General features: G+C 49.6%; 1 protein-coding gene across 1 annotated transcript in view; it reads left to right on the forward strand.

Moving 5' to 3' along the window:
- The first annotated feature begins 5509 nt into the window (after window positions 1-5509).
- Iqsec3 (IQ motif and Sec7 domain ArfGEF 3) overlaps window positions 5510-25100 on the forward strand; it is a 99263-nt gene continuing 79672 nt past the window's right edge. Inside the window, exon 1 of the mRNA XM_038320181.1 lies at window positions 5510-6039. Coding sequence (XP_038176109.1) covers window positions 5510-6039 — 530 coding nt within the window. The remainder of the gene's footprint in view (window positions 6040-25100) is intronic.

The raw sequence follows: 25100 nt of genomic DNA on the forward strand, positions 1-25100 counted from the left end.
AAGAACAAATGATTCAATTAAAAAATGGAGCACAGATCCAAACAGAGAACTCTCAACAGAGGAATCTAAAAAGGCTGAAAGACACTTAAGAAAATGTTCAACATCCTTAACCATCAGGGAAATGTAAATCAAAACAACTCAGATTCCATCTTACACCTGCAAGAAGGGCCAAGTTCAAAAACCCTAATGACAGCTTATGCTGGAGAGATTGTGGGATAAAGGGATCACTTCTGCATTGCTGGTGGGAATGCAAACTTGTACAGTCACTGTAGAAATCAGTATGGCAATTTCTAAAAAAATTAGGAAACCACCTACCTCAAGACCCAGCCAATACCACTTTGGGTGTATACCCAAAGGATGCTCAATCATACCACAAGGACATGTGTTCAACTATGTTCATAGCAGCATTATTTGTCATAGGCAGAACCTGGAAGCAACCTAAATGCCCCTCAACTGAAGAATGGATAAAGAAGATGTGGTACTTTTATACAATGGCATACTACACAGTGGAAAAATAATGACACTTTGAAATTTGTGGGCAAATGGATAGATCTAGAAAAAACAATATTGAGTGAGGTAACTCAGATCTAGAAAGACAAATATAATATGTACTCACTCATAAATGGCTTTTGGACATAAAACAAATACCAGCATAGAATTCACAAACCCAGAAAACCTAGACAACAAAGAGGACCGTAAGAGAGACATACATAAATCTAATAGACATGGGAAGTAGGAAAAGACATGATCTCCTGAGTAAATTAGGAGTGTGGGGATTCTGGGAGAGGATAGAAGGGGAGGGAGAAGGAAAGAAGAAAAATGGAGAAAATACATAGCTCAATAAAAACAATTTTAAAAAGATGATCTAAACCATTTCCTCCACAAGTTGCTTGTGGTCATGATGTTTATCCCAGAAATATAGAAGGAAAACTATGACAGAAGGCAAAGAAGGACCTCCAGAAACTGAAGAATCCCCTTTGAATCTGCTAACAAATGTCAACAGCAGCAGGGAGAGAGACACAGCTCCATGCTGTCACTCCCAGCAGCCAGAGGAGGTCATTAGTTGTCTTAGGGAAGTCATATTAGATAAACTGCTCCTTGGCTTAGACACAGAAAAGAATTTCAGGACAAACCAGTATGAAACAGAGTTGGAGTATATTGAAAAGAGCAAGATACTCAGGGAATAAATAAAGTACACATGGGTGTGGGGGGAGCACAGGTGTGGGGAGAGCATGGGTGTGGGGGGAGCACAGGTGTGGGGAGAGCATGGGTGTGGGGGGAGCACAGGTGTGGGGAGAGCATGGGTGTGGGGGGAGCACAGGTGTGGGGAGAGCATGGGTGTGGGGGGAGCACAGGTGTGGGGAGAGCATGGGTGTGGGGGGAGCACAGGTGTGGGGAGAGCATTGGTGTGGGGGGAGCACAGGTGTGAGGAGAGCATGGGTGTGGGGGGAGCACAGGTGTGGGGAGAGCATGGGTGTGGGGGGAGCACAGGTGTGGGGAGAGCATGGGTGTTGGGGGAGCACAGGTGTGGGGAGAGCATGGGTGTGGGGGGACCACAGGTGTGGGGAGAGCATGGGTGTGGGGAGAGCACAGCTGTGGGGAGAGCATGGGTGTGGTGAGAGCATGGGTGTGGGGGGAGCATGGGTGTGGGGGGACCACAGGTGTGGGGGGAGCATGGGTGTGGGGAGAGCACGGGTGTGGGGAGAGCATGGGTGTGGGGAGAGCACAGCTGTGGGGAGAGCATGGGTGTGGTGAGAGCATGGGTGTGGGGGGAGCATGGGTGTGGGGGGACCACAGGTGTGGGGGGAGCATGGGTGTGGGGAGAGCACGGGTGTGGGGAGAGCATGGGTGTGGGGAGAGCATGGGTGTGGGGAGAGCATGGGGCCTGGACTTCTTAAGGGATAGTTACCGTTTACTAAAAGACATTTTACCTTAGATGCCAAGAACAATAGCTAAGAGAAAGAGATATCCAGGGAAAGAATAAGACATTCAAGTGTGGACAAGGACTATCATCATGATCATGATCATGATCATCATCATCATCATCATTTGAGACGGGGTTTCTTTGTGTAGCCCTGGAACCAGTTCTATAGACCAGGCTGGCCTCTAACTCACAGGGATCCACCTGGCTCTGCCCCCCGAGTGCTAGAATTAAAGGTGTGCACCACCACCGCCCAGGGCATATGGGTTTTTAAAGGAAAGTAATAGTTAAGTGTCTTAAAATTAACCATATACATCATGTTAGTAACTCTCAAGCTATTTTTAGAAAAATGAGAGAAATTCTGCAGAAAGTTTATTCAGGTAAGGTGGGGATGTGAATATTTGTGAATTTTGCATAAACAAGTGGTCTTTGGAAACTGGGAGATAAGTCAAAATAAAGGGACTTCCACTTTAATATCCTACACAACCATCATGTTCCCATACTGTTCAAACTACATTCCATAGGGCTACTCTTTTTGATAAGGGAAATTATAGGGTGGCTCCAGAAGTATCTTAGGTGGGGTTGTAATCTGACAAGGGTGAATCAGAAGTCACTGGGATTGCATAAGGGATTAGAAGGTATCCTTTAACTATAAAGGGAACTTCTGACAAGATGTCTAAAATTTTCAGATCTTTATCTGAAAAGAGAGAAGGACCTTTACGAAATGTTGCTCATTGTGTTAGAATCCTTGATTCTCAGTTTCCAAAAGTCTTCAACACAGTTCCTAGGGGAGGGGCCCCTTTCACTGCTTATGTCCCCATAGTGTTCCATTTTCCATTCTGCCTCATGGTTACTAAGCTGAAATGTACAGAGTGGAACTCCGTGAGACTCACCACAGCGGGATCCCAACGAGCACTGGTGGACTGCGGACTGAACACTTGGGGCTCATACAGGCTGGAGGAGATGGCATAGTGATCAGCCCTCAGCCACAGAGTGGCCATCATCCTACCAAAGCTCAAAACCAAGCCGACCCCCAGTGGACTTATGTATATGCTAGAACAGTGGCCAGTGTTCTTTTAAAAAAAAATACAACAAAATATGGACTTAGCAAAACCACAATCAAAATGTAAAATATTGCCATGTATGTGCAGAGACATGAAAAGTATGGGAGAAAACAAGCATAGGCAACCAAGAGCAAATTTGGGAAAGACATTTTTAGAAAAGAAATAGGTGGAATTTATACAGTTGAATCTTCAAACTGTAACATAGAAAATTAAAAAACTGAAAAGAATGACACTAGAGATTCAGTGACCTATCGAGGAACATTAGCCAATTTAGATAGTTTATGTTTGCTCTCACTGATACTTGGACCTGCTGTAGTCTAGATCTGCTGGGAATCCCAGCCAGGACAAATTTCATTTCGGATATTACATTCTGAGAAGTGAAAACTGCCTAGAAATCCCATTTAGTTATTTTTTTAAAATCACATTTCTTGCTTCATTGTGTTTACATATATCTTTAAATCCTTAAACATATGTAGTGCAGCTGTTCAAAACTCTGCCTGTGAATTCCACTTCCCTGTCGTTCACATGGTTTCTATTTTTCTCTGTCTCTTGAGTCATAATGGGAATAAAATGGTCATCAGAAAATGCAAGCCAAGGACCCTGGCATCGTGTGTGGTAGCGCTGAAAGAAATTAAAAGCCAACCTGGGACAAAGAAACTCCAGCAAAGAGAAATACCAGAGCGCTCTTCCCTGCTGCTGAGATCAAAGGCAGCCACCCTGAAAAGATTATCAGGAAGTTTCTTCCAAAGCTAAACCTGCTCTGACAATCCAAGAATTTCAATTCCAGATTTGTACTCTTTGCAAAACATTCAAAAACATGTGTCCACTTGCCTTTTAATAATATAGCTGATTCTATACCATTGAGGCAAACATCTGTTGGTTCCTGATACTACCCAGCCCCTTTCCCTTTGAAGTACAATCAACAAACTTTTATTTCCTAAAATAAAAGTGCTAAACCACCAAAATGTCCATCAACAGTATCAGCAGGTAGACAGGAGAAATGATTGTGCTATATCTGCTGTTAATCACTCTGCAATAACAATTAGTGGTAGTTGTTACAGAATGGATGGACCTCAAACACATCAGACACAGCAAGTATACATTATCCAATTTTAATAACATTAAATTCCAGGTAAGACTAATGTGTTAGAGGAAGCAGATGTTTGCTTAGTTGGGGAGGGGGACAAGATGTTGAACAGAGTGAAGGGGAACTTATTACATGTAGCAGTTTTGCTTGTAATGATGAATGGTTGGTGTACACTGTCAAAATCCACTGAACTGTGTAGCCAGAATGAGTACAGATTGTTGCATATGAATTATGACTCCAAGTGCCCTGAGACCTCATTTCTAGAGAAAATCCAGCACTAGCAGCCGCCTTTCTGCCTTAATTTTCTTCCTGGCTGACCTAATATGATGCTGTATTCAGTGGGTGTTTATATGCAAAGACTGTGAATAGATCATTCCATGTTGATTCACGTCTCTGAGCTTCCAGAAAAACCCTTCGCTCCTCACATGTTAACTCTTCCAAGCTCAGACTGGTGGCTCTGACAATGCTCTGGTCACAACTCTGTCTTATTGCCGCATTTCAGAATTAACTATCGCCTCTTTGGTCCACTGTTTGTTAACTACAAGAAGCCAGCAAACCTACCCTGGTCTAGCAGTATCATTATACTGTCTCCTCGTCCAGCATTTACGAATTGTGAGCACTTCCTCGATGTCTAGCGGAATGGTTGCTTCAAAAGGTGCTGGAAACAGTGGCCTCAGAGGCCCGGCTCTATTCCGTTTCTGTTCTAGCACAAAGAGCCATGAGATGTCATTTCCAGAGAAAATCCTTCATGAGCAGCCTTCCTGCCTTAATTTACCCTTGGCAGAACTAAACAACAGACACACGTGTTTTCTCAAGTCTCTCGACTGTTCATGGCCTCTGTTCCAGGGCATCCCTAAAAGCAAATTGTTGAGCATCAAAGAGGCAGGTGTGCCCCCTCCTCAGAAGGTCTTAGGAAAAAAAAAGATTGTGACCTTTTAGAGCCGGGTGCCTATATTTCTATCTTCCTCTGTACCCGTCTCCCTTTATTCTTCCTCTTTCTCTTGCAGTTTCCTTTTTTTTCTTTTTCTTGGTCCTATCGCACTTTCCCAGCACTGCTGCTTGGGTTGGCTGTTCCTTCCTCACCGGTAGGACTGATCTCCTTTCTCGGTTCTCATGGAGTATCCCGCCAGGCCCAGCCTCTTCCCCGCTGCTCCCCTCTCGCCTCCCTCCTCTCCCCCCCGCCCCACGGAAAGCAGAGTTCCTCACGAAACCCAGAGGTGGGAGGTGGGTCCTGGCGCCGGGTCCGCCCCTCAGTGCGTGTGCGAATGCCTGTGTGGCGGTGACGCGCAGGCGGCGGTGGGAAGGGGAGGGAGAGGGAGAGAAAGAGAAAGAGGGAAGGAGGCCGTCGACCGCCTGGGCTGCTGGGCTCCTGCGCGCTCACGCACCTCGCCGCCCGCCGAGGCAGGCGCAGGCAGGGCGCAGGCGGCGGCGGGCGGCATGGAGAGCCTGCTGGAGAACCCGGTGCGCGCCGTGCTCTACCTCAAGGAGCTCACGGCCATCGTGCAGAACCAGCAAAGTCTCATCCACACCCAGCGCCAGCGCATCGATGAGCTGGAGCGGCGTCTAGACGAGCTGAGCGCGGAAAACCGCAGCCTGTGGGAACATCAGCAGCTGCTGCAAGCCCAACCTCCGCCCGGGCTCGTTCCCCCGCCGTCCGCCCTACTGCCTGCTCCTACAACAACCGCTCCGGCCGCCACTGCGGCCCAGGAGCCTCTCCAGGACCACGGACAGCTCACACTCGCCACGCCGGAGCCGCCGCTTCAGCACCACGGACAGCTCCTGGCGCAGCCCCAGCCTAGCGGCAGGGTTCAGGCTCCCCAGTCGCCCCACCAGCACTCCGTGGCACCGGGGGCCGCAGCGGAAAAGGAGAAGGAGCGTCCCCCGAGTTGTTGCGCTGCCGCCGGAGCCCTGCTTCAGCACACATCCCCCGCCGCCCTCGGCAAGGGCGTCCTGAGCAGGAGACCCGAGTGAGTGGGGAAGAGGAGGTGGGAGAAGCAAGTGGGTGTGAGGAGGGGAAAGCAGCATGTAAGAGTGAAGGACTGGGGTAATGACAAGTAAAGCAGTGAAGATGCCTTGCGTAGAAACGTGTCAAGGAGATCCCCGCAAGGAAGGGTTTGAGATCCGCGTTTGAGGGTTTGTGGTGGTTGGAGCAAAAGGAAGTATCTAGACCATCTTTGGGGCAAAGAATGAGAGACAAGGACTTAAACTGGTTGGGGATATTGGTAACTTCTAGGAATTAAAGGGATAGAATTGAGGAAGATGGGGGTAAAAATTAAGCTGAGGGACCGTTGGAGGATTTAAGCTAGGAAATATTCGGAAAGTAGTTTGCCTAGTATAACCGTTAAAATAGTGAGATGCCAAGAAGGCAGGCTTCATCTGGAGGTTTGTTAAGAGCTTCAAAGGGGCTGGAGTCCAGCAACGATGATTAGAGCAGACAGGATAAAGCCGAAGGACAGCAGGGAACAGGGAAAGGGGGCCGGATACAGGGAGATGAAGGGTGGGAGACAGCACTGCCCAGGCGAAAGAGGTGGTTCTTTATCTGATGCAGTGGGAGTCAAAACCAGGAGTAACTCACTTGGGGAAGCTTTCTCCCTTCTGACCCAAGTGAGCATCTTCATTCTGTGTCCCTGAAGTGCCAACGGGGAACGCAGAAACAACCTTCCAGACTTGTGGGTGCCTCTGTTACAGCTTCAGGATCACCTGGCTGGAGCTTGTCTCTGACTCAGGAGCACACAGGGGTGCAGGGTGATTGGCACTCATGGGAAGGGAGCAGTGAGAATGGAGACAGCTGGGCAACAGTTCCATGAACTCAATCCCTCTGTAAATTTCTGTTGTGGCTACTATGGCAAGACCTCTTTCTCTTTGGTTATTTGGAAACCTCATCTTGGATTCCAGCGGAAATGTTAATTGTCTCCAGGCAGTCTAAGGCCTGGAGATTTTTCTTCACTCATGAAGTCCCTGGAATAAGAACGTGGGAGGAAGAGATGAAGGGGGCTGGAATGTTTTCTCCTCTGTATTAGGGAAGCTTGACAACCCTGTCAGTATTACTTCTCTGATTAGACGGGAGGAAAGAAGAGCTCTGTGGCAATCAGTACCTGGTCAACACTAGCCCTGATGATGTGATGCTACAGGAGAGGGAGGGGCAGAGTGAGGAGAGCTGAGCTCTTCACCTCTACTGGTCTCACATGGGATTTATGTCTGGAAGACACTCGTGAAGAAAGGCTGCATTTCTTAAGAGCTCACCTCTTCTCTGCCCCTTACCTCCCTGTCTCTCTCATCTCCGTGAAGAAGGTGGGTCAGGCATGCTCCATCACAGGGTAGGTTTGACCAGAGCACAGGATCCCAGGGGTGGAGAGCTAGGATAACCCCGCTTGATAGACCCAAAACATCTGATGCAAACCCCGAGAAAATTCTCCGTGGCCTGTTTGTCTTTCAGTTTTATGGATGTCTTTCTTTTCTGGCATGAAAAGCAGCAAGGCAGTTTTTCCTCAACACCCACATCTCAGCTAAGGACAATACTCCTCCAAGATATTCTATGGCCTTTTCTCCCAATAGAGGGAACAAATCCACCTCACTGTCCTTGGGGGCAGCCAGAGCAGCCTGGCGTTAGGATTCACCACCTGAATTCTCTCCTCATCACATCTGGTGTCTGGCTTCTCTCCTGCTACATTCTCACTTTCTTTGCATCCCACTGGGAAGCTGTGGTCATGAAGGATTGATGGCAGATCTTGTTCTGGGATAAAGACTTCTCTGTAGCCCCCAAGGGGTCCTAGAGAGCCCATACCTTCCATGTGGATATTCCTGCTAGGAATCCAGAGGTTGAGGGATCACCTGGATTCCTCTCCAGCCTCACATGCCAATACCATGTGACGTCCTTCTTTCTCTATCTTCCCTGCCCTGCTTCTGCTTCCCATGGGGCAAAAATAAAAACCAACCAGCATGATGGAGGGGAGTCGAAGCTTCTGGGCACCTTTTACCGGGGAAGCTGTGCCAGGCACTGAGGGGCTCATTGTACCATTCGCTTCTAACTTTCTCTGGTGTCTCCAGCCTTTCCCCTTCTCCCCAGGCTTACATACCCAGAAACTTCGAATGAGCACGTACTTACCTCTCCACTTTCTTCCCTTCTTTGCAAAATAACTCATACCTTGGATGGCTGGAGGCCCCCGGGGTCCCATTTCTTCTTCCATGTTTTAGCCTGACTTAACCGACATTTCCCTATAGAACTCGAGAGTGAGTCACTGTTGCTCCCTGGGTGTTTATCCCTGGGTGTGTAGCCCACTCTACCCTCTACTGGTGAACCTATTCTGAATGTTTAAGCTCTGTGCATCTCGTATTCCACAGGGCAGGACTAGATGAAGCCAGCAGGCAAAGAGAGAGAGAGGAGAGAGAGAGAGAGAGAGAGAGAGAGAGAGAGAGAGAGAGAGAGAGAGAGAGAGAGAGAGGGGGGGGAGATTTATGTAAAAGGTGGGGACCTACTTGGCCTTTCCGCCCATGCTTCTGCTAAGTCAGTTCTCTATCATGCAGAGGAGGAAGGGATGCAAGAGAGGGCTTCAGATCATAATTTTTCTGAAAAGCTTTGCTTTCTCCTCTTTGTCCTCATTATAGAAGAATGTGGCTCTAGGTAGGTGGCTACAGATGGACAAACGGTTCAAAGGGCCAGGCATTGTTAGGTACCATCTACAACATGCACAAGCACGTGCATACACGCACATGCACACCACACCAGCCGTATAGTCCCTCAACTCCTCCCCTCGCCCAACCCTGGGAGAATAAGGAGCTCAGGACCTAGGGAATGATGGATCATTTAGTGGCCATCTAATGAAGATGAGTGTGCAGCCTGTCCTCCCTCCTTCAGCTGGGGGACACACAAAGGGGCCAGCCTTGGGATCCAGGCTAAGGAAGCAGCAGTGGGGAGGCGGAGGCGGTTGAACAAGGCAATGTTACAGAAACCCTAGGGGTTAACATCCTTTCTCTGCCCGCTTCCTGCTCCCGGTAAGCAGGAGCCCCTACTGTTTATGCTGCTTAATGAAAGCAGCAAACACAGATCCTTCCTCTTTGTTTGTTTCAATCAAGGCTCCCAGTAGCTACAGAATTGATTATTATCTTTTTCCTGGCTGGAACCAGGCCTTAACCTGACCTGGAAAAGACCCCTTGCAAGGACGTACAGGACCCTAAGATGACTTCATGGCTGCAGCTTCTCTTACAACACACTTGCCCACATACTCAGCCACTTGTTTAGTTGGGAATCCCCGAGCTTGCCTGCATCTCCAGCCCCAGAGGCAGGCGATTACTGACTTCAAGATAAGATTTGGGCATTGTGTCTCAAATTCAGCTTTCACTCCAAGATCCCCCACTCAGGGTAAAAGTACAGGAACCTGAGTATTTACTATGGCTTTCTGTCTTCCTCCCTCACCTTCCTGGAGCATCCTTGCCATTATTCATTACTTTCGTCTTTTCTTCTTCACCCCCTCTCTTTTTTCCTCTGTTCCCCATTTCCTTCTCCCAGTGGAGATTGAACCCATGGCTTTGTACATGCTAGCATGCTAAGTGTATATTCTAGCACTGTGCTTCATTCGCCAGCACTACATGAAAGTCTTGAGTCATCTCCAGACCTTAGATTCACACTGGCTAGGGTCTGGGGATGGCTAAATGACTTATACGTCTTTCAATCACAGTTGTCTAGGATGCTGACTGAAGCAGAGATCTCTACTGCTGAGTGAGGGTGGTCTGCCTGAAGGTGGCAGTGTCTGGCTAGCTCACCCTGGAAGCTAGCCAACATGAAGCTAACCATCAGTGAGCTAAGTGCATCAGATGTTTGGTCTGTTGAAAAGCTGAATTCTGTGCTGTGGAGAGACGGGAAGGAAGGAAGTGGTCCTTACATGACATATAACAAAACACATCTAGAAACATTTAAGCAGGTGTGAGCATACTGCAGCTGCCTAGAGCCACCCTTTCTTCAAACATTAAAGTAAAAGAAATGGACACACAGAGATTTGGAACCAGGCGGAAGAGTTTCTTGGCTAGAGGTGAGAATTCATGTCAGAAAACAGCAAGAGCGAAAGACAGCCAGAAGGAAACTTGTCTAGCAGATTCAGCCCTGGAGACATCTGTGTCGCATGCAGACATCCCTTCCTCTGACTGGACGTACCTGCCTGAGCCATGTCCGTGGGTATGGACAGTCTCAGCATGTGTGCCTAGAATGCCTGCTTGCCCAAGCTCATTTATTTGTCTATCCACATCCACAGATTAGTCAGAAAGTGGGGTCAGAGGAAGGGTCACTCGAGGAGGGAGTGAATCCTTTTGCTCATTCCCAGAATCTGGCACACCGCAGATCTTCATAAAGATTTGCTGCCCAGACCTTTGCAAAAGCCCAAACTTATCCTCTTCCTGCCAGGGAAGAAAAACAAAAACAAAAACAAAACAGTTGTAGACACTCAAGCCATTCCTTAGCCTCTGGTGAAACACCGCCATACCCCATTCATCAGGTGACATGCCCCCCATACCCCCATGCATCAGGTGACACACCCCTCCATGCTCCCATGCATCAGGTGACACAACCCCCATGCCTCCATGCATTAGGTGACATGCCCCCATTCATCAGGTGACATGCCCCCATTCATCAGGTGACACAACCCCCATGCTTCCATTCCTTAGCCTCTGGCGACACGGCCCCCCATACCCCCATGCATCAGGTGACACGCCCCCCGATGCCCCCATGCATCAGGCGACACGCCTTCCCCACCCCCCATTCCTTAGCCTCTGGCGACACAACTCCCCTATGTCCCCATGCAAGCATCTCTCTTTCCTCACACAGCCCCACAGAAACATCCTGGCACAGGTTCCTCTTGGTCCCAGCCTAAGCAAGAAGCACAGCAGTTGGTAATGCTCACTCAGCAAGTATCTGTGCTGCCTGCATCCCAAAGGTCTCTTCCTGGGGAGGAGAGGGAGACAGAGCCTGAGTCCCAAAGGTCACTTCCTGGGGAGGAAATGGAGACAGATGGGCAGGGAGGAAAGGTAAGGGGTGTGGCTTGCAAAAGAAGAGTAAGCAAGGACCCATAGCTGGGGCCAAGTTCTAAACGAAGATCCAATTCTTGAATTTAAGTCCCACGTAGAGATCTTTTACACTAACTTCCCTTATTGGGAAGGCAGACCATTTTTTTCCCACAGCAGTCTGGACATCAACTCCATGGTCCAGGACATCAGATGGCAGCAGCTTGCTAAGAGATCCTGGGGACACTCTGGCAGGCTTCCAAGTCAGGTCACTGCAGTCACTTTCTGCTTCTCTGGAAAAGCACCGAGTACAGGTCCCTATAGAAGCTGTGCAGGGGGTGGGGGCAGACAGCTGGCTTCACTTCAGGTTCTGCAGGCCCTCAGAGTTACGAGTGAAGCGAGAGGACAAGCTGGAGTTCTCACCCACAACGAGCTCCGGGAAACCACCGCGGCACAGCCCATTTAAGGTCTAAGAGTCCGAGAACCTGGGATCTCAGAGCCTCCCCTCTAGCGGGGGTGGGGGGGAAGTCCGGTCTTAGCACGGACCAGCTGACCTCACTTGGTCCCTGCTTTCAGCCCAATTTTGCATGCAGGAAAGGGAGGAGTCGCTGTGAAGTTTAAGACTGCACTGTCTCTTATGTAGCACGACACTGGGCTCTTATTGAACACTTAATACAGCACAGTATTTCAGCATATAAAGAAACCAAGACCAAGGGAAGATAAGTGGATCATCTGCTCTCAGACAGCAGCAGTAGACGGAATCCACGCAGGTTCCTCCGGGTCTGTTAGGTCACCTTTGGACACGTGTCCCTTGCTCCTTCCTTCCTCTACTACCAGACATCATGCAAGCTAGTCCCGAGCTGGGACTGTGAGCTGGGACTGTCAGCTCGACCTTGTCAGGCAGCCAGGCAGGGCAAAGCCACCGTGGCCTGTGATCTCTATGAGCGGTGACAGCGTCACAGCGAGAAAATGCGTCTCCAACTGCACGCTCTCTTGCAGTACTTTAAGATCATTTGCCCTTCTCTTAAGGCTATCAGGGACATGTGAGTTATCACCATGCCCTATGGTGAGAAGAACTCTGTGACATTTTTTCTAAAATGGGAAGTCACAGTGTTCTCAAGGAAAAGGCAAAGTGACCTGCCAGGGACAGCAGTAGCCGGTGAGGAGGACAGAGTACAACTGGTACTTCCACGTTCATATAAAGCGGACCAGTGAGTCCGTCCCTTCTGCAGACTCCTCCTGCTGGGGGTGAAGGGGGGGACCTTCACTAGACAGCACCCTCAGAGGTGGAAAGGATGCAGGGAGAGACCAAAAGGAGAAGAGGCCCATGTGATACTAAATAGTGGCAGGGGACTGAGGGGACCCTATTATCTCAGGCCAGTCGTAAAGGATATGAGTCTTCTTTCTGATATTTTTCTTAAATGAGACACTTTTGGAAAAAAAGAAAAAACACATGAAAAGGAAGAGAGTTTCTCAGATTCTCCCAGGTGATAGTGACTACAAAAACACCATTGGCAAAAATGTGTAGTGTGTGTGGGGGTGTGGGTGTGGGTGTGTGGGGGGGTGTACATGTATCTGTGTGTTGGGGTTCTGGGAGCAGGCTCTCTTGCTGATGTTCCTTGCTGGGATCAGGAGGGTTATGCAGCTATAAAAGCAATGCTGTACTGAGTGGTATCTGGCCTTTTCATGGTGGGCTGCTATGGACAGAGGGTCTGCAGGCATCCTTCCTAAGTCCCTTCCCAGAGAAGGTCCCTGTGCTCTGTGCTGTCATCTTTTCCATCTTGTCCAGGGACTAAAGGATTTCATGGACCCCTCTGGGAAATCAAGAAAATGTCAGCTCTAGAAGGATGCTTTAAGGCCACCTGGACCAGTCTGGCAGGGTTTGGGGGAGTGACTGGGGCTTCCAAACAAGTTAGCGGCAAGACTAGGCTTAGAGCTCCTGTTCTTCTAACTCCATCCTGTTCCTCTGACTCCATGGTGATGGATCAGAAGACCCTTCACGGTTCCTGTGCTTGAGAGCAAACCTGCAGCTACCTACCTAGGTTCAGAGGGGTGGGAAATGGGGGACCCACTGCCATCTCCAGGCTATCTTCCCTATGACACAATTCCACAGAGACTGTTCTGAGCACTTCAGAGCTATCTCTTTTGGTAAAAACACCATTTCTGGGACAAGATCAAAACCATCCACACAGCTTTATCAGTCTTTCCCCACTTCCACATAGAGACATGTTTGTGGACAATTCCAGGTTAGTGCTTGCCAGAAGAGGAGGCTACCACACAGCACTGGTTGACTGAAGCCTGGGGCAGGAGGCTCAGGGACATGAAGAACCCAGGAGGAGGTTGTTGAGACTCTTACTGTATCCTTATTTCCACTAATTTTTTTTTGTTTTTTTGTTTTTTTTTTTGTTTTTTCGAGACAGGGTTTCTCTGCAGCTTTTTTAGAGCCTGTCCTGGAACTAGCTCTTGTAGACCAGGCTGGCCTCGAACTCACAGAGATCCGCCTGCCTCTGCCTCCCGAGTGCTGGGATTAAAGGCGTGCGCCACCACCGCCCGGCTCCACTAATTTTTTAATTGAAACCCTTTGAAGGGAAGAGGGCATAGAGCTCACCCACCGGGGTAGTTGTATGGAAACAGAAAAGCTGCTGTTATTTGGGTTATAAAGAAGAGCTCCCCTGTGAGCTTCATCTTTGCTGAAAAAGCAAAGGAAGGACTGAAGAAACATCCGGGGTCTGGGCAAGCTCTTGCTCTTTTCAAAGATCTTGAAATAATGTTTGGGGTGCAAAATACCCCATGGCTACATCAGGCATTGCTATAAAGCAGGAAGCATGGACTGCCAGCAGCAGGGGTTGATGATCCATGAACTCAAGGATGTGGGAGATGACAGCAGAGCTTAGTACAGAATGAAGGAATGCGGGTTGATAAGTAGACAGACAGACAGACAGACAAATAAACAAGGCCAGTGTCCATACAGCCAAGAGGGTTCTTGGATTCTGGAGTGGGTATAGAGAAAGGGATGGTGTCAAGAACGCGGAAGAGCTGACCAGAAGACAACTCCCTCTTCCTGTAGTTCACAATTAGCCCAATAGCACCGAGCTTACCTTCCCTCATCTGAGCATGTGCAGAGAAGACCTGGGGGCTCAGCATTGTGGGCTGGTATCAAAGTGAGGAGAACAGTGGACAGACAGCGGAAGAATGTGTCTATTCCTAATGGAAGCCACCGTTCCTATCTATGAACATGGAGAGTTCACCTCTCCCTCCATTCCCAGCCTCTGACTAGTCCTAACCTAGGAAACGCACTAAACACGGAGCATGAGAAAATGTTCTGATGAATGTCTTAGTCACACACATACCCCTGGCGAGTTGAAAGAGCAACAGCAGCGTGACTACAGGATGTGGTCCTGAACCATGGCCTTATCTCTGGGAGAAGAACAAGGCTGGCAATGCTGAGGCATGGCAGAAGGCACACAGGAAGCTAGCTCTAGGTTCCAACCTTCACTCGAGCAAGGGAAGGAAAGCAGAGCAAGGGAAGGAAAGCAGAGGAGAACAGAGTTAGTAGACGGGAGGGGAATCACCATTCTGCCCAGGAAACAATAGGAACCAGCCCCCAGGCTGCCTGTTTTCAAAGTCCTGCTTTTCGGCCAGGCATTTCTTGCAACATTTCCTGGGTGATGTTAAGATCCCAATGGAGGGTATGGGTGTGTTTGTGACACTGAGTGCATTACTGAAATGGGCTTGGGGGTGCATTCAGGGCTATGCAGGCCTAGCAGTGAGACATATCACCTCCCTCTCCTCACCCCTACCCCCAGTGAGGTCTGTTTGGTCAATCCATACTATTAGAATGCCAGTTTTGTTTTTGGTTTTTTCCTTCTCTTCGTGGCAAGCTTCATCTCTCTTAGCTGGCTGAAAAGAATTCCCATCTCACCCCTGTAATCCTGCCCATCCCGCTGTCACGGGTATTCTATCTGGGAAAGGCAGGACTCCTAGGGCCCCCGGAAGAGTGAACCCCTGGGAGGAAGGCTCCCTAGACACTGGGTAGTGCTGCAGCTGAGCTGCGCCCCAGGAGTTCTCTGGAGATTCTGAGCTTCCATGGTCCAGCACAGCGAAATGCAGCGGAGAGAATCTGCAGTGTGGTTTTCTCTGCAGACTCTTGCGGCTCGCTGTCCAGTGGCCAGGGCCTGGCACCAGCTGCCTCTTTTTGGATTTGCCAGCTCAAACCAGCCTCTCGCTTCCAACAGCCGGGAATGTACTCCCATCCCTGGCATAGGCAGGGAACTCTGCAATTTCTTCCTCGATGAATGGTTCCCATCCACCACAATTTTCAATCAGTCCTAAAACGTAACACAATGATTATTTAAAAACAGCTGAAGCAAAAACTGCAAAGCAGTTGGGAAGTGCTGGGTTGGGTCTAGCATCAGGATTTCCCTTGCAGAGCCTCTGCACACAAGAGGCCCTGCCCTGCAGCCCTGACTATTCCATGCTACTCAGTAACGCGCGCACACACACACTACATCCTCACCCTCTCTCTGACCACCAGGACTTCTGGAGGCAGGGACAGGCATTATCCTTTTAGGCAACCGGATTCTGGCCCTACAGCCAAGACTATGCTGATGCCAGTTGTCCCTCACAGACCCAATTACAGCCTAGCAGAAATCCCCCCTGGACCTTGACTTTCCTCTTACTCCACTGGGCCAATCATTTCTGCCCTTGGCTTGTACCCTCAGCTCACCAAGAACAGTGAACCTGGCCCTTACTCAGTGGATTGTTGCAGAAACATCTCAAGACCCTGAGAAGGAAACTCTCTCAGAGTAGGGGGACTGAGGCAGTTGAGCCTCGGAGGGCTGGATGAAGGGGAAATCCCGGAAGAGGCTTTTAGAGCTAATTACCCTGGAAATTTCCACTGAGTCCCTGTGGCCATCAAGGCTTAAATCTAAGGAGCAGCAGGAAGGGGCTCTGCAGGCAAGCGGCCTCCCTCCCCAGCCTGGGGAAAGCTCCCACCGCCAGCCTGGGGAAAGTCCTTCCTTCTCCATTGACTTCAGGGACTCCCAGTTGGGGGCGAGAGCGGAGGACAGAGTGTGGGCGGCAGGCAAGTTGCTGACGATCAGCACGGATCTCCCGGCCCACGCGCCCCCTCTGAGTGCCAGAGGCGTCACGCTTCCTCACAGAGGCTCGGGAAAGCCGCGCGCCTCTGCCGCCCCGCGCGCGCGCGCCCGCTGCTGAGTCACACGCGTGGGAGAAGCCTTGTCCTCCCCTCCTTATGCCCCGCCCCTGCTCCAACCCCCAGTTCATAAAGCCTCGACTGCTTGGGGTGTTGCTCCATAATTTCCTGCTGCTCCCACCAGCCAGCCAGCCAGCCTTTTCTCCCTTCTCCCACCTCCCCCCACCTCTCCCCACACTCGTCTCTACACCCCATCCTGCCCTACACCCACTTTTGCACCCCACCCCGCCCCACACTCACACTACACCCCTTCACAGTCCATCCTTCCCACCATTGCATAGTGGCCTGCACCTTCTCAGGATTTGTAATGAGTGTGGCGACAGGACTGGGCGCCCGGTGCTGAGGGCACCCTTGTCTGGCCTCCTGAGGCCTGGCCCAGGTCTGCCTGGGGATTCTCTTTGAAGAAAGGGAAGTGAAGGTGGAGTTGACAGGGTCTTGGATGAGGATGATGTCACCAAAGTTGATTTCTGTTTGGCACACACACACACACACACACACACACACACACACAGGCTTCTTATACCCAACCCAATACACCTGCAAAAGAGTCCCAACCTTCTTCCTGTATGTGGCTTTGGTAGATCTGCAGTGCTAGAATTCCAAAGAACGTCCTGGCTGGGCCTAAGCTGTTAGGTGACCAGGATGCAGGGAGGGTGGAGTCTGAATCTTGACCAGGTGACCAACCGGGCACAGCGTTGCCTTTGGGAGAGGAGCAGTGACAAAGTGGCAGGCCAGCCACGAAGTGAGGACTCCCAATGCGGTAGGGCACTTCCTGGTCGTCGGGGACCCTTCTAGCAGCAAGAACTTAGAAAGTGCTTGTTTCCACCCACGAATAATCTAGAACAGGCTCAGGTCGGGACTCCCTCAAATATTTGAGGTCAACTTATCCCGGCTACACGTGACTTTGAGATGACTGGCTTCGGTCACGTCATGCTCCACTACAAAACACTGAGCAAGTCTGGAAGCCGGGGTGCATGGGCACACAGCTTAGGCAAGAGCAGCCTCCTCAGCCTCCGTCTCAGTGTCACATGGTCTGGGAATACTAAACTTGACCTGCACGCCTGGGCACCCGTTGACTTTCCCCAGCCCTATGCTGCAGACAGGAGCCGTCAGACTCCACTGAAGCGCCAGTGTGTGCACTCTCTAGCGTCTAGCCACCTCTACTTGTGCAAAAAAAAAAAAAAAAAAAGCTAAAAGAAGCTTTTGCCCCATCACTGCCACCACCAATGCTTGGGCTTGTCACACCGCCCTGTTGATCTGTGTTTCATCAAATCTGATTATGTCCTTTAATTTTTTTAGTTTGTTCTTTTCAAATACATACCACATTGATATAGGAAAAAGTTAAGATGTATACACAGTGTTTGATGGAGTAACTCCCCTCTCCCTCACCACTTTATATAAAACCACTTACCCCCACCTCACCTTACCTCCACCCTCCAGCAGCCGGTGTGAGCAATTTTCTTACCTTTCAACTGATTTTGTGGGTAAAGCCAAACACTCACATGCACATCATTCTTTTTACACAGATTAGAGTAAATAGCTGCTGTTCTGCACTTAGATTTTTCCCCATATTTGGTATCAAAAGAGCTGCCTTCAATAGGTGCTGCGCACATTGCCTGGCCATGAATCTAGGTTCCTCGGTGCCCACTGGTCGTTTTGGACGACAGGTTCTGGGCAGCCTGCCTCTGGGTAGTCGTTTTGGGTGTGTTTTCCTGTTAGTGAGAGGGTTGGGAGACAAGGCAGACGTTACTGAGGGGCTCCATTTGAAATACCCTCCCATGCTGGGAACATTGGTAAATTGCTGCTCAAGATCCAGGCAGAATGTTTCTCAAGAGGGAAGAAAACTCCGGCTTAGCATGCTTTTGTTCTCTGGGGCTTTCTTTGCTGTCAAGGTTGGGGAAGTTATGGGATGTTCTAACCTCCCAAGCAGGCAGAAGCCCACTCCTAAAGCACCTCCTCCTTCAGGAGGTCTTCCTGAACTGAGCTAAGAATGCAAACGAAGGTCTCACAGAAAGAAGCTTCCCTCTCTAGTAAGACATTTCCACGGTGTCTGTATTCATCCCTTCACACATCCTAAATGTCCACAAAGTTCCAGTACTACTCCAGGCATGGGGATACAAAAGCGAGCAGAAAATTGCCAGACCCTTCCAGGAAGCTCTCTGGTCCCCCAGATAAAATGACGAAAGTTCAATGACTGAATGGGTTAGTGACTCTCGAGCAAAGGCAAGTAGAGAAGAAGGCCTGTGTGGTAAGAAATGTGGGTTAGGAACAGGTACTGGGAAACCCCCATGGGCAAGGGAGTCTCTGAATAAAGACCTGGAGGAAAGGATGGAGCTTCTGGGCTCCCTGCCGTACAGCCCAGACTAAGACAGTGTGGTGGTTTCAGCTAGACAAGACCTAGGTGCACAAGGAGCAAAGCCTGAAGCAATCAGAGAGCTTGATTGGTATCTTAGTCTCTGATGCTGTGATAAGAACACCATGGCCAAAGCAGCTTAACAGAGACAGAGTTTATTTTAGCCACATTCAGGTTACAGTTCACCCTTGTGGGAAGGCCAGACAGCAAGCAACAACTCTTCACATTACACCCACAGTGAAGAAGCAGAGAGAAATGAATTGCCAACACATGTGTGCTTGTGTTTAGCTCCCCTTGCCCAGTCTTACAGAGTTCAAAATTCTCCTCCTAGGGAATGGTGCCACCCAACAGTGGGTCTTCCCACCTATACCTGAGGTGGGAAGTCATGGCAATTCCTCACCAGTTGTCTCTGTCAGGTTTTCATTGCTGTGAAGAGACACCGTGACCACAGCAACCCTTATAAAGAAAAGCATTTCACTGGGGAGGCTCACTTACAGTTTCAGCGGTTCTGTGTGTTACCATCATGGCGGGGAACATGGTGGGGAGCATGGTGGTATGCAGGCAGACATGGTTCTGGAAGAGCCCTACATCTCGACTCAGATGCAACAGGAAGTCAACTGATAGTCAAACTGAGGGAAGCTTGAGCAAAAGAGACCTCAGAATCCACCCCCACAATGACACTTCCTCCAACAAGGCCACATAGTGGTACTCCTAATAGTGTCACTCCGTTTGCGGCCATTTTCTCTCAAACCACCAGAGGCCAATCTGATCTAGACAATCCATCGCTGAAACTCCCTTCCCAGGTGAACCTAGACTGTGTTGTCAAAACCCACCATCACAGTGGACTGTAGGGAGGGGGGTCTGGAGGATGCAGGGGTGTAGCCGATCTGGGAAGAGAGTCTCACCTGGGATTCCAGTCCGCCAGGCAGTCTGGAAATGCATAGGGACATTCTAGAACTCAAAGAGCTGGCAGACTTGCTGGAAGATATGTCCCTGCCAACCTTGAGTGAGCCAGGGCCCTGTGGAGCATCGAGCAGTGCCCAGTGTGGTCCACATAACGAAGAGCTCTCCTGCCATCAACACTCGTGTTTCTTGTCCAGAGAGAATTAAGGCCTGTTGTGAAGTATTAAGAAAAATGCACCCATAGGATGATTTTGAGTGAAGAACCCTTCAAAGGAGCTTTGAATGCTGAGTTGAGAAAACATCGAAGAAGAGGGCAAGACAGAAGCTGGGAGTTTAGGCAGGAGCGTGGCAAAACTCCAAGGAGAACATGGTGGTAACTAAGACTGAGGGAACAGGCGGCAGTCAACAGAAGCCATTGTCTCCAGATCTGGCCAAGCCCCCTGCAGCCCCACTCCAGGCATGCCTGCTGGGACTCTGAGGTCACAATGGGTGGCCTGGGAAGGGAAGGAAATCACAGGCAACCTTGCTGTAGTCACTTGAGTCGCTTACTGCCTGTGGAAAGCAAACCTCACTCAGTCTGGAGGAACTGATACATCTTCAGAGCCCCGCAGCTTTGTCTCTGGCATTAATAACTCTCCTATCCTGTTGCCCCAAATGACAGTGCAGCCCGGTGGTGCCCTTCTTAAACCCAACCTTACAACGTGTGCCGGGGGGGGGGGGGGGGTGGGAATGAGAGGGAAGCTCAAGGGCTGAGCCAAAGTCATAGGAAGGACAGGTGTTGAGATTCAGACAGTTGAAGCTCAAGAGGTCCAGCAGACACTCGCAGGGAGGATGTTGAGTGGGCCTCTGTGTGGACTAGAAACAGAAACGTAGACAGCTTTTCAGTCTTTGAGAATGAACAACACCAATAAGTGATGAGAAGGGGAGGAGGTAGAGCCCTGACACACACCTGTGCTGGGCAGTGTTGGTAGGAACTGAGATGCGGTGGCCAAAGGAAGTGAAAAGCACTTGGCAAACCCCAGGAATCGCAGCAGAGGCTGTCACTGTTGGCATGCCCATGCCTGTGCCCAGCAGGACAGTGCCCAGCATGCCAATGCCCATGCCCAATGCCTTCAGCAATATTTAATCAATTGTGACCTTGAAAGGGGGAGAGTAGCGGAAAGCTGAATTAGGGTAGACTTGAGGATGGAAAGGAAGGGGCTTCAGAGAAAAAGGAACCCCAACATGTGGACCTGATTTCCTGGTTTAAATGAAGCAACTGGAAAAAGACATTTTTAAGGCAACCAGGGAAATTTACATGCAGACAAGGTTTTAGCAGAGATTAGAGAATTACAGTTAATTTACGTAGGTGTGATAATGATACTGTTATTATATCTTTTAAAAGTTCTTACCTGTTAGAAATACATGCTGAATAAAGTGATATTATTTCTGGAGTTTGTTTAAAAAATATTCCACAAAAAATATAGGGATATAGATTAGCCAGCGGTGTTTGAAGTTTCCCCAGTGAGAAGTATAAAAGAAGATAGAACGTAGAGGATTGCATAAAGCAAATGAAGAAATCTCTTTGATGAATTTTGCCGTGAAGAGTGGTGAAAATTGGGGTGATTCGGGGGGGGGCGTTCTTTACAATGGAGGAAAGCAGGCTCCATTCAGCAGCATGCCAGCCAGCATCACGTACTGGCCACCCACTGCAGGAAAACTCCTAACCAAAGCACCGCAAGGCAATCAGCAAAGATTCCCGGAGGAAAATAATTGTTTAATCACTGTAAGTGCACAGGAAATGCGAGCATGCACTTACCATGCTCTTACCGCGGGGTGGGCACTGTGTAAATGCCCTACAGACTTTCTCTCAATATGTCCTAGTAAAACATAATGAGTAGGCTCCATTCCACAACCCAAGCCACATGGGGTTGCTCTTCAGATCGAAACCCAGGCAGCAGCAGCAGCTCTGTGCTGTTCGCAGCCTCTTCTCCCCTGCCTCCGGTGGATGACTGCAGTTACAGGCATCCAAGTTTCCCAGAGAAGATTTTGCCAAATACAAATGTCTGTCCTGGACATGGTCCCAAGGGAGTGGTGGTGGAAGTGGGGCAGCCATCAGGGCTTCAGAATAAGCCCTCAGATTCTGATACCCCTCTCTGCTTACAAACCATTCGGCTAGATCAGCCCAGTGCAATCCTTTGCCAGCTCACACTCCAGCACGGCATGCTCACAAGGCTAGAAACCCAGGGCATTGCTGAGTAGGCGAAGGGAGTGGAGAGAGGGAATGGTGGGTGTTTCTGCTGAGGACGGACAATTGTATTGATGTTTCCTCAGGGAAGAGTCAGGTCTCTGCTAACGCGGACCATATCTGTTGAGTGTCTCCTGCATGCCAGGCTTTGCTGCCATCACTGGTACTGGGGCCTTACTGGCAAACCAAAAGCCCTGCCATTGTGTTTGTATGCGTCTCCTCACAGGGAGGAGATGAACAATACAGCGGGGAAACAAGTGACTGTGCCATCGGAGCTCATGAGAACGGAAAGAACAGTAAAAGGGTGACTTGGAGGGGAGTTGCGACAGGCAAGACCTCCCTGGGGAGATGACATTTGAGCAGAGAGAAATTAAAATCGGTAGAAAACAGGGGCCCAGCTTGGTTGCCAGCGTTGGAATACCAGGCTTGAATTTGCACGAACACCTTTCTATAGGGAGAGAAGTCGATGCAAAGACCCTGGAGCCATAAGAAAATCATGTGTTCTAGGAGAACAAGAAGGGAAGGAGGCTCGTGAGACCTAGATAGGTGATAGCAAGGATGGTGGGCAAAGCTGCAGACAGAAAGGGCTTTCCAGAGAAGCTGGTCGGACTAAGACTCATGGGAAGTCAAGGGGATCCTGAGCAGAGGGATGATGTCATCCACTAGCACATTAAACAACCCAAGAGCTAAGGCCAAATAGAGAGACCACTCACTGCTATTCCATATTCCATCCGGTATATTTAATGTCTGTTGTGCATGCCATTTATGGGGCATTTATTACCGCTTTATCCACATAGCCCTGGTGGGAATGCACCCTCATCCCTATTCCACAGAGGTAGGATTTGATTGACAGATTAAGGTGACCTACCCAAGGCCATAGAGGAAAAAAAAAGAGCCATCCTTTGGCTCCTCACACAAGCTGTAGCCTGTTAAATGCAGCCATCCCTGTCCTAGGCAAGAGTCTCTCTTCCCCAAGCAAAGCCTAGTCTGGTACAAAAACCAGTGTTCAGGGACAAAAAAAACTAATGGCGCCATGCCCATATGACAGTTGTTCATATGCTGTCATAGCTGTGAACTTGGCCATTGGCCTGCTCATCTTTATCACACCAGGCAGGACTGGCTACAGGACTGGGAAATGCGATCCAGATGTAGGCACGGGATGATGGTTTACAGGTCATCGCAGAACTTTGACTGTGTCCATGATCTGTATGGCCGGGAGGGTTCCTGCAGCTGACAGAACATCCTTGGTTGGACCTCAGAGCACAAGCATGCAGGCTTACCTGTTCATGGTATGTGTGCACCTACAGTGCACATGTGTGTAAAAACGTGTACATGTGTGTCTGCATGTCCAAGAATAAGTGTGTGTGTGGATATGCTTCCTGTGTGTGCATAGGTTTGGGGAGCTAGAAGTTTAGATAAGAACCCTGCATTTTATGAGCACCCTAATGTGAGCAGGAAGTTAGGAAATGCGTTTCAAGAAAGTGACCATGGATTTGCTGGGCACCAAGGACTGTGTGTGTGTGCTTGCATGTGAGGATATTTGTTTACTCGAGTGGGTGTGCAAAAATGTGTTGAATGGTACGTGTTGGCTGATTCATCAGAAGACAGTAGGTGTTCTGTGAGCCTACAAGGTGGGTGCATGCCATGCGCAGAGTTAGTGCTTAGAGGTCAGTTAAAGCTACGAGATAGGTGGTTGGTTGGGTGAGGCCCAGGGCTATTGTCTGGTTCTAAAGCTTTCACTACAGAAGGCATGGTCAACAGCCCAGATGCCACTTACCCCAACCCTACACATGTCCTGGAGTAGAGCAATGGAGTATAAAAGGGACAACAGAGGCAGCATGAAGTCATGCAAGAGGCACAGCTGAAGTCTTAGCTGGCGGGTCCTCGGGAGGTCATCAGACCTCCATTAACTTTAGTTTCCGTCATCTGCATGACACCATGCATAACTGTAGTTATTAACATAAGATATTAACTAGGCTGTACTATTAAGTATATATAGCCACGGAGCTCTTGGGACGTTCAGAAATGACTGCGAGACAGGAACACTGTACAAATGCAGCCCTCATCGTTGACAGCCTTGCTCTGACCGTTCCTGAGACCACTGCGTGGCCACAATGGAAGAAGGATGCGTCTGGTGTTTGTGCTGCTCTGGTGTTGAGCTGTAGGACTGTGGGAGAGGCAGCCTGTGGAGCTGACATAGGCTTGATGGTCTCGACCACCCCTATTGAATGGCCTTGCTCAGCCAGGCTCAGGCTCCCAGTCTGCCAGGGGATAAAGAAACTATTTTCTGAGGGAAGCAGGTGAGACTCAATGAAGGCTCAGCTCTGTAATTGGCATGGTGCTGCCAGCCTGGCACTGGGAGGCCACCATAGCCCCTTGTCATGATCTGATGTGACTCTCGGGTTAAACTAGACTTTGAGCCGGATGACTAACTGCCTGGGTTTGCAAAGCAGAAGGAGAGAAGGCAGCATGAAACTCTGGCCTTTAGGGTGGAATAGCTGGAGTGGAGAAGGAAGAGGATTAAAGCCTTCTGGCCCCCAAGTCACAAACTGACTTTCTGTTCTGAGTGAACCTCCCCAAAGCCTTCCCCAAGCCTTCCAAATGGATATGAAGTGAGGGTTCTGAAAGATGGAAAGGATTGTATACCTTGCACCGGGGTGGCAGTGATGAATAGACCCATATGTCTATGGCATGCACCGGTGCCTTCATTTGCAGTATGTGTGTTTTGTATGTGTACACGCTTGATTCCCCCCTTGCTTTCCAGCCCTGGGGAACCAGAATTTATTTATGGATTCGGTGACAAGTAGCGGCTGTTCTGTCATGTGCCAGGCCATGTCCTGTACTGGATGTAGAAATGAATTGGCCACAGGAGTGGTTCCAGAAAGCTCATTCTAGTGGAGGGAGCTGTGAGATGCATATAAACCCCAGCAAATGCGCCAGGAAAAGCTGGATGTTGCAGCCTGTTAGTAATCAGGAGAGCTGCTGAGAGCTCATAGGTACGTGCTTCTGGTGTCTCTTAAACAGCTGAGCAAGGCAGGCTGAAAGAGGTCTGAGAATCTGCTTGCCAGTCCAAAGACATCGCAGGAAAAAGACAGGATCTGAAGACAGGTCTCCCCAAATTTCCATCAGACTGCTGTTCTGGGAACCCTGCCTTCTGCTATGATTTGAGCTGAGGCCCCTGTGAAATCGTTTTCCCTGTGAATGAGGGGTTTCCTCACAGCATCACATAGAGGAGCTGGAAGGACTGGAGGCACACAGCCACGCTCACGCTGTGAGACTGGTGTCTTACAACCCAGCCCCCAAACTCAGCATGCAATGAAGAATCTACTTCACTAAGAAA

This window comes from Arvicola amphibius, chromosome 2 (genome assembly GCF_903992535.2).
Source record: "Arvicola amphibius chromosome 2, mArvAmp1.2, whole genome shotgun sequence".
In the NCBI taxonomy this organism is placed as follows: domain Eukaryota; kingdom Metazoa; phylum Chordata; class Mammalia; order Rodentia; family Cricetidae; genus Arvicola; species Arvicola amphibius.